The sequence below is a fragment of the Oncorhynchus mykiss genome, unplaced genomic scaffold (genome assembly GCF_013265735.2).
Source record: "Oncorhynchus mykiss isolate Arlee unplaced genomic scaffold, USDA_OmykA_1.1 un_scaffold_120, whole genome shotgun sequence".
NCBI lineage: Eukaryota > Metazoa > Chordata > Actinopteri > Salmoniformes > Salmonidae > Oncorhynchus > Oncorhynchus mykiss.
This window is the reverse complement of record NW_023493661.1, coordinates 1-10,000: the sequence shown is the minus strand read 5'-3', so window position 1 is coordinate 10,000 and position 10,000 is coordinate 1. Positions and strand designations below refer to the sequence as shown.

The window sequence follows — 10,000 nt, the reverse complement described above, 5'->3', positions numbered from 1 at the left end:
TGTGTGTGTGTGTGTGTGTGTGTCTGTGTGTGTGTGTGTGTGTGTGTGTGTGTGTGTGTGTGTGTGTGTGTGTGTGTGTGTGTGTGTGTGTGTGTGTGTGTGTGTGTGTGAATTGAGGCGAGAGCTTTTCTCTGTCCTCACAGACCGTCCTGTCCACTACCATCAGCATCACAGTTCCTATGGCGACAGCAGGGGCACAAACACGCTGCATGATTACCCACGATGCATGATTACCCACGATGCTGCAGTGAGGAAAGGCTGTACAGGGGGGAACCATTCCAGCATTAAAGAGATCGAGGGATTAGAGGGAGATAAAGAGATAGAGGGGGAGGGGGAGAGAAAGGAAGATAGAGAGATAGACGGAGAAGGAGAGAGAGAGGGGGAAGAGAGAGAAATAGAGGGGGAGGGGGAGAGAAAGGAAGATAGGGGGAGAGATAGATTGAGAGGAAGAGAGAGAGGAAGATAGAGGGGGAGGGAGAGAGAGAGGGGAAGATAGAGAGAGAGGAAGATAGAGGGGGAGGGGGGAAGACAGACAGGAAGAGAGAGAGATATACGGGGGAGGAAGAGAGAGAGGGGAAGATAGAGAGATAGAGAGGGAGGAAGATAGAGAAAGGAAGACAGAGATAAAGGGGAAGTGGGGGAAGAGAGAGACAGGAAGATAGAGAGATAGAGGGGGAGGAAGAGAGAGAGGAAGATAGAGACTTAAAGAGAGGGAGGAAGAGAGAGAGAGGAAGATAGAGAGATAGAGGGGGAGGAAGAGAGGCAGGAAGAGAGAGATAGAGGGGAGGAAGAGAGAGAAAGGAAGATAGAGAGATAGAGGGGGGTAAGAGAGAGGGGAAGAGAGAGATAGAGGGGGAGAGGAGGGAGAGAGAGACAGGAAGATAGAGACAAAGAGGGGGAGGAAGTTACCTAAGTTACCTAACCTATTGTCATTATGGGGTTGACAGAGAGGCTGTGAAACAAAGTTTGATCGGTTAAGAGATGGCTGAGTCATTGACGAATCAGGAAATCAGATTTTTACAAGGTCATTTAAATCCTTCGCAAAAATCCACTCGCCAGTTTGATACCTTAAAACAAATAAATAACGAAACAATTAATTTTATTTGACTATTGTAACGCTAATGCTTTTAAAGAATATTTATCTGAAACATCTTCTGAACCACGGGACCAACGTAGAACGTAGAACGTAGAACGTAGACTTCAACGTTTCCATTTAAACCAATGGAAATCCACTCCACAGCGTTCTATCAATGTGAAACGTAGTGTTGATTATCTCTAAAAGAAAATAAGGAAACTACATTTGTAAACAACTCATTAGTTTAAAATCAAAAGTATTTGCAAATCATCTTCTCCTTCGAGAACCAAACGTCAGATTCACTCGAGACTTTGTATATATGACTGATTACGATAGTCGCTCAGGGTTCAAATACAGGGCCGCACTGTATCTACGCATTTACCGGACAGTTTATTAGGTACACCGTCCCGTTCACCATAATGGATCGCTACCACAGACAGTGAGTCACGTACATCGGGGCATTCAGTTACTGGTCCATCGGACAGTTTATTAGGTACACCGTCCCATTCACCATAATGGATGGCTCCTCCAGACAGTGAGTCACATGGTCGTAGCTTGTTATATAAAACAGGCAGACAGGCATCGGGGCATTCAGTTACTGGTCCATCGGACAGTTTATTAGGTACACCGTCCCATTCACTACAATGGATGGCTCCTCCAGACAGTGAGTCACGTGGTCGTAGCTTGTTATATAAAACAGGCAGACAGGCATCGGGGCATTCAGTTACTGGTCCATCGGACAGTTTATTAGGTACACCGTCCCATTCACTACAATGGATGGCTCCTCCAGACAGTGAGTCACGTGGTCGTAGCTTGTTATATAAAACAGGCAGACAGGCATCGGGGCATTTAGTTACTGGTCCATCGGACAGTTTATTAGGTACACCGTCCCATTCACCATAATGGATGGCTCCCCCAGACAGTGAGTCACGTGGTCGTAGCTTGTTATATAAAACAGGCAGACAGGCATCGGGGCATTCAGTTACTGGTCCATCGGACAGTTTATTAGGTACACCGTCCCATTCACCATAATGGATGGCTCCTCCAGACAGTGAGTCACGTGGTCGTAGCTTGTTATATAAAACAGGCAGACAGGCATCGGGGCATTCAGTTACTGGTCCATCGGACAGTTTATTAGGTACACCGTCCCATTCACCATAATGGATGGCTCCTCCAGACAGTGAGTCACGTGGTCGTAGCTTGTTATATAAAGAAAATATGCTCGCAGATATATTTATTTTCTATTTGCTTTGTCATTATGTTCCTGCTGTATTTCCTAAGTGTCATTATGTTCCTGCTGTATTTCCTAAGTGTCATTATGTTCCTTCTGTATTTCCTAAGTGTCATTATGTTCCTGCTGTATTTCCTAAGTGTAGTTTTGTTCCTGCTGTATATCCTAAGTGTAGTGTTGTTCCTGCTGTATTTCCTGGCTGTAGTTTTGTTCCTGTTGTATATCCTAAGTGTCATTTTGTTCCTGCTGTATTTCCTAAGTGTAGTTTTGTTCCTGCTGTATTTCCTAAGTGTAGTGTTGTTCCTGCTGTATTTCCTAAGTGTAGTGTTGTTCCTGCTGTATTTCCTAAGTGTAGTTTTGTTCCTGCTGTATTTCCTAAGTGTAGTGTTGTTCCTGCTGTATTTCCTAAGTGTCATTATGTTCCTGCTGTATTTCCTAAGTGTAGTGTTGTTCCTGCTGTATTTCCTAAGTGTAGTTTTGTTCCTGCTGTATTTCCTAAGTGTAGTGTTGTTCCTGCTGTATATCCTAAGTGTAGTGTTGTTCCTTCTGTATTTACTAAGTGTAGTGTTGTTCCTGCTGTATTTCCTAAGTGTCATTATGTTCCTGCTGTATTTCCTAAGTGTAGTGTTGTTCCTGCTGTATTTCCTAAGTGTAGTGTTGTTCCTGCTGTATATCCTAAGTGTAGTTTTGTTCCTGCTGTATATCCTAAGTGTAGTGTTGTTCCTGCTGTATATCCTAAGTATAGTGTTGTTCCTGCTGTATATCCTAAGTGTAGTGTTGTTCCTGCTGTATATCCTAAGTGTAGTGTTGTTCCTGCTGTATATCCTAAGTGTAGTGTTGTTCCTGCTGTATATCCTAAGTGTAGTGTTGTTCCTGCTGTATATCCTAAGTGTAGTGTTGTTCCTGCTGTATATCCTAAGTGTAGTGTTGTTCCTGCTGTATATCCTAAGTGTAGTGTTGTTCCTGCTGTATTTCCTAAGTGTAGTTTTGTTCCTGCTGTATATCCTAAGTGTAGTTTTGTTCCTGCTGTATTTCCTAAGTGTAGTGTTGTTCCTGCTGTATATCCTAAGTGTAGTGTTGTTCCTGCTGTATATCCTAAGTGTAGTGTTGTTCCTTCTGTATTTACTAAGTGTAGTGTTGTTCCTGCTGTATTTCCTAAGTGTCATTATGTTCCTGCTGTATTTCCTAAGTGTAGTGTTGGTCCTGCTGTATTTCCTAAGTGTAGTGTTGTTCCTGCTGTATATCCTAAGTGTAGTGTTGTTCCTTCTGTATTTACTAAGTGTAGTGTTGTTCCTGCTGTATTTCCTAAGTGTCATTATGTTCCTGCTGTATTTCCTAAGTGTAGTGTTGGTCCTGCTGTATTTCCTAAGTGTAGTGTTGTTCCTGCTGTATGTGCTGGGTGTCATTATGTTCCTGCTGTATTTCCTAAGTGTAGTGTTGTTCCTGCTGTATGTCCTGGGTGTCATTATGTTCCTGTTGTATATCCTAAGTGTCATTATGTTCCTGCTGTATTTCCTAAGTGTAGTGTTGTTCCCGCTGTATATCCTAAGTGTAGTTTTGTTAAGTAATTGTAAGATGCTTCTTTTAGTAAAAGATACCTTGGTCTCAATAGGACTGCTAAGTTAAAAAAATAAAGGTGAACTCTCTCTCGCTCTCTTCTCCCTCTCTTTGTCGGTCTATTTCTCTCTCTCAGCAGGTAGCACAACTAAACAACAGGAGGTCTGACGTCTCTGACAGCTACAACAGAGGGAGAGAGAGAAGGAGATAAAGATGGAGAGAGAGAGAGGGAGCGAGAGGGAGACAGAGAGGGAGAGAGGAAGAAGGTCTGGACTCATTAAGGCTCTGTTCTGACAGATCCTGCCTTTTGATGGAAAAACAACACACCAGTAAACAACAACAACAACAACAAGATGGAGCTGGTCACACCAGTAAACAACAACAACAAGGTGGAACTGATACACACGCTGGTCACACGAGTAAACAACAACAACAACAAGGTGGAAATGCTACACACGCTGGTCACACCAGTAAACAACAACAACAACAAGGTGGAACTGATACACATGCTGGTCACACCAGTAAACAACAACAACAACAAGGTGGAACTGATACACATGCTGGTCACACGAGTAAACAACAACAACAACAAGGTGGAGCTGATAGACACGCTGGTCACACGAGTAAACAACAACAACAACAAGGTGGAGCTGATACACACGCTGGTCACACGAGTAAACAACAAGGTGGAACTGATACACACGCTGGTCACACCAGTAAACAACAACAACAACAGCAAGGTGGAACTGATACACACGCTGGTCACACCAGTAAACTGCAGTTCTCCATGAACATTCCTTTCACTCATACGTTCGCAATAACCATCACCATCATCATCACCAACATCATCATCATCACCATCCTCACCACCATCACCATCATCACCATCACCATCACCACCACCATCATCATCATCACCACCACCATCACCACCACCATCATCATCATCATCACCACCATCACCACCACCATCACCATCATCATCACCAACATCATCATCATCACCACCATCACCACCATCATCACCATCACCACCACCATCATCACCATCATCATCATCATCACCATCCTCACCACCATCACCATCACCATCACCACCATCACCATCATCATCACCACCATCATCATCACCATCATCACCACCATCATCATCACCATCATCACCATCACCATCATCACCATCATCACCACCATCATCACCATCACCATCATCACCATCAATATCATCATTATCAACGTTGAACAAAAGGAGAACCAGCTGAAAGGTTAGAAGGGGACAGAGAGAGACAGGGGGGGTTAGAGGCTCCATAGAGAGACAGGTGGGGGGGGTTAGAGGCTCCATAGAGAGAGATGGGGGGGGGGGGGGGGGGTTAGAGGCTCCATGGAGAGACAGGGGGGGGGGGTTAGAGGCTCCATAGAGAGAGACAGGGGGGGGGGTTAGAGGCTCCATAGAGAGAGACAGGTGGGTGGGTTAGAGGCTCCATAGAGAGAGACAGGGGGGGTTAGAGGCTCCATAGAGAGAGCAAGGGGGGGTTAGAGGCTCCATAGAGAGAGAAGGGGGGGGTAGGTTAGAGGCTCCATAGAGAGAGACGGGTGGGTGGGTTAGAGGCTCCATAGAGAGAGACGGGGGGGGGGGGGGGTAGGTTAGAGGCTCCATAGAGAGAGACGGGTGGGTGGGTTAGAGGCTCCATAGAGAGAGACAGGGGGGGTTAGAGGCTCCATAGAGAGAGACAGGGGGGGTTAGAGGCTCCATAGAGAGAGACAGGGGGGGTTAGAGGCTCCATAGAGAGAGACAGGGGGGGTTAGAGGCTCCATAGAGAGAGACAGGGGGGGTTAGAGGCTCCATAGAGAGAGACAGGGGGGGTAGGTTAGAGGCTCCATAGAGAGAGACGGGTGGGGGGGTTAGAGGCTCCATAGAGAGAGACGAGGGGGGTTAGAGGCTCCATAGAGAGAGACAGGGGGGGGGGGTAGGTTAGAGGCTCCATAGAGAGAGACGGGGGGGGGGGGGGGGGTAGGTTAGAGGCTCCATAGAGAGAGACAGGGGGGGTAGGTTAGAGGCTCCATAGAGAGAGACGGGGGGGGGGGGGGGTAGGTTAGAGGGTCCATAGAGAGAGACAGGGGGGGTAGGTTAGAGGCTCCATAGAGAGAGACAGGGGGGGTAGGTTAGAGGCTCCATAGAGAGAGACGGGGGGGGGGGGGGGTGGGGTTAGAGGCTCCATAGAGAGAGACGGGTGGGGGGGTTAGAGGCTCCATAGAGAGAGACGGGTGGGGGGGTTAGAGGCTCCATAGAGAGAGACAGGGGGGGTTAGAGGCTCCATAGAGAGAGACAGGGGGGGTTAGAGGCTCCATAGAGAGAGACGGGTGGGTGGGTTAGAGGCTCCATAGAGAGAGACGGGTGGGTGGGTTAGAGGCTCCATAGAGAGAGACAGGGGGGGTAGGTTAGAGGCTCCATAGAGAGAGACAGGGGGGGTAGGTTAGAGGCTCCATAGAGAGAGACGGGGGGGGGGGGGGGGGGTTAGAGGCTCCATAGAGAGAGACGGGTGGGGGGGTTAGAGGCTCCATAGAGAGAGACGGGTGGGGGGGTTAGAGGCTCCATAGAGAGAGACAGGGGGGGTTAGAGGCTCCATAGAGAGAGACAGGGGGGGGTTAGAGGCTCCATAGAGAGAGACGGGTGGGTGGGTTAGAGGCTCCATAGAGAGAGACGGGTGGGTGGGTTAGAGGCTCCATAGAGAGAGACAGGTGGGTGGGTTAGAGGCTCCATAGAGAGAGAAGAGGGGGGTGAGTTAGAGGCTCCATAGAGAGAGACAGGGGGGGGGGGGGGGGACTCACAGCTTTGGGTTTGAATGGCGGTTGTACTTCCTTGTTCTCCACTTTGTCCCAGTCCATATAGCGGAAGAACCCGTGGTCCCTGATGTCTCGCTCCCCCTCCGGACCACAGCCCAGACGCTTCCCAGGGTGCTTGGTCATCAACTAGGGACAGGGAGGAGGTTAGAGGTTAGAGGATCCATAGGGACAGGGAGGGGGTAAGAGGTTAGAGGCTCCATAGAGACAGGGAGGGGGTTAGAGGTTCCATAGAGACAGGGGGGGTTAGAGGTTAGAGGCTCCATAGAGTCAGGGAGGGGGTTAGAAGTTAGAGACTCCATAGAGACAGGGAGGGGGTTAGAGGTTAGAGGCTCCATAGAGACAGGGAGGGGGTTAGAGGCTCCATAGGGACAGGGAGGGGTTTAGAGGTTAGAGGCTCCATAGAGACAGGGAGGGGGTTAGAGGTTAGAGACTCCATAGAGACAGGGAGGGGGTTAGAGGCTCCATAGAGACAGGGAGGGGATTAGAGGTTAGAGACTCCATAGAGACAGGGAGGGGGTTAGAGGCTCCATGGGGACAGGGAGGGGGTTAGATAGAGACAGTAGACTCCCCCCCCCCCTCCCTACCCACTTCCCTAAGTACTCCATACCCCACAGACTCTGAGATGGACAGAATACACAGTACTTTACATAGAACCAGATAACACAGTACTTTACATAGAACCAGATGGACAGATAACACAATACTTTACATAGAACCAGATAACACAGTACTTTACATAGAACCAGATAACACAGTACTTTACATAGAACCAGATAACACAGTACTTTACATAGAACCAGATGGACAGATAACACAGTACTTTACATAGAACCAGATAACACAGTACTTTACATAGAACCAGATAACACAGTACTTTACATAGAACCAGATGGACAGATAACACAGTACTTTACATAGAACCAGATAACACAGTACTTTACATAGAACCAGATAACACAGTACTTTACATATAACCAGATGGACAGATAACACAGTACTTTACATAGAACCAGATAACACAGTACTTTACATAGAACCAGATGGACAGATAACACAATACTTTATATAGAACCAGATGGACAGATAACACCGTGCTTTACATAGAACCAGATTGAGAGATAACACCGTACTTTACATAGAACCAGATGGACAGAATACACAATACTTTACATAGAACCAGATGGACAGATAACACCGTGCTTTACATAGAACCAGATTGAGAGATAACACCGTACTTTACATAGAACCAGATGGACAGATAACACAATACTTTACATAGAACCAGATGGACAGAATACACAGTATTTTACATAGAACCAGATGGACAGAATACACCGTACTTTACATAGAACCAGATGGACAGAATACACAGTACTTTACATAGAACCAGATAACACAGTACTTTACATAGAACCAGATAACACAGTACTTTACATAGAACCAGATGGACAGATAACACAGTACTTTACATAGAACCAGATAACACAGTGCTTTACATAGAACCAGATAACACAGTACTTTACATAGAACCAGATAACACAGTACTTTACATAGAACCAGATAACACAGTACTTTACATAGAACCAGATAACACAGTACTTTACATAGAACCAGATAACACAGTACTTTACATAGAACCAGATAACACAGTACTTTACATAGAACCAGATAACACAGTACTTTACATAGAACCAGATAACACAGTACTTTACATAGAACCAGATAACACAGTACTTTACATAGAACCAGATAACACAGTACTTTACATAGAACCAGATGGACAGATAACACAGTACTTTACATAGAACCAGATAACACAGTACTTTACATAGAACCAGATGGACAGATAACACAATACTTTACATAGAACCAGATAACACAGTACTTTAAATAGAACCAGATGGACAGATAACACAATACTTTACATAGAACCAGATGGACAGATAACACCGTGCTTTACATAGAACCAGATTGAGAGATAACACCATACTTTACATAGAACCAGATGGACAGAATACACAGTACTTTACATAGAACCAGATGGACAGAATACACCATACTTTACATAGAACCAGATGGACAGATTACACAGTACTTTACATAGAACCAGAATACACCATACTTTACATAGAACCAGATGGACAGAATACACAGTACTTTACATAGAACCAGAGAACACAGTACTTTACATAGAACCAGATAACACAGTACTTTACATAGAACCAGATGGACAGATAACACAGTACTTTACATAGAACCAGATAACACAGTACTTTACATAGAACCAGATAACACAGTACTTTACATAGAACCAGATAACACAGTACTTTACATAGAACCAGATAACACAGTACTTTACATAGAACCAGATAACACAGTACTTTACATAGAACCAGATAACACAGTACTTTACATAGAACCAGATAACACAGTACTTTACATAGAACCAGATAGACAGGCAGAGGTGTGTGTTCTGTAATTTACTGAGATATGAGGGATAGGGGGAGATAGGGGGGAGAGAGAGAGGGAGATAGGAGGGATAGAGGGAGATAGGGGGAGAGAGACGGAGATAGGATGAGGGAGAAGGAGATAGGGAGGTAGGAGGAGAGAGAGAGAGGGAGATAGGGGGAGAGAGAGGGAGATAGAGGGAGGGGGAGGGAGGGAAATAAGGGGAGAGAGAAGGAGATAGGGGAGAGGGAGGAGTTTAGGGGAGGGGAGAGGAGGACAGTGGTAGAAGGGTAGGAGAGAGGAGGAGAGGAGAAGAGGAGAGGAGAGGAGAGGAGAGGAGAAGAGGAAGAGGAAGAGGAAGAGGAGAGAAGAGAAGAGAAGAGGAGAGAGAGAGAGAGAGAGAGAGAGAGAGAGAGAGAGAGAGAGAGAGAGGAGAGGAGAGGAGAGGAGAGGAGAGGAGAGGAGAGGAGAGGAGAGGAGAGGAGAGAGAAGATAGCATCACGTCTGGCTGGCGCTAAACCTCTCTGACATTTCCTCCCCTTTATGTTCTGAGAGCCCCCACTGGATTATCAATGGAATGAGGGCTTCTATTTTATATCCTCTTCAATCCCCCTGTGACTTATGTGTGTGTGTGTGTGTGTGTGTGTGTGTGTGTGTGTGTGTGTTGTGTGTGTGTGTGTGTGTGTGTGTGTGTGTGTGTGTGTGTGTGTGTGTGTGTGTGTGTGTGTGTGTGTGTGTGTGTGTGTGTGTGTGTGAGATGGAAGTGGGTACTGAAGGGTAACGGTCGAGGACGAGACTGAGGTTTGATAGAGAGGGATGGACTCTGCTTTGCTGGATAACTGGGC

At 46.3% G+C, this 10,000-nt stretch overlaps 1 protein-coding gene across 1 annotated transcript in view; it reads right to left on the bottom strand.

Moving 5' to 3' along the window:
• The window catches only part of LOC118947073 (protein kinase C beta type-like), a gene marked incomplete at its 5' end in the record, with an annotated part of 10,855 nt that extends 4,022 nt beyond the window's left edge, over nucleotides 1-6,833 (bottom strand). Inside the window, one exon of the mRNA XM_036972148.1 lies at nucleotides 6,693-6,833. Within this exon, the coding sequence (XP_036828043.1) occupies nucleotides 6,693-6,833 (141 nt within the window). The remainder of the gene's footprint in view (nucleotides 1-6,692) is intronic.
• Between the last annotated feature and the right edge of the window lie 3,167 nt (nucleotides 6,834-10,000).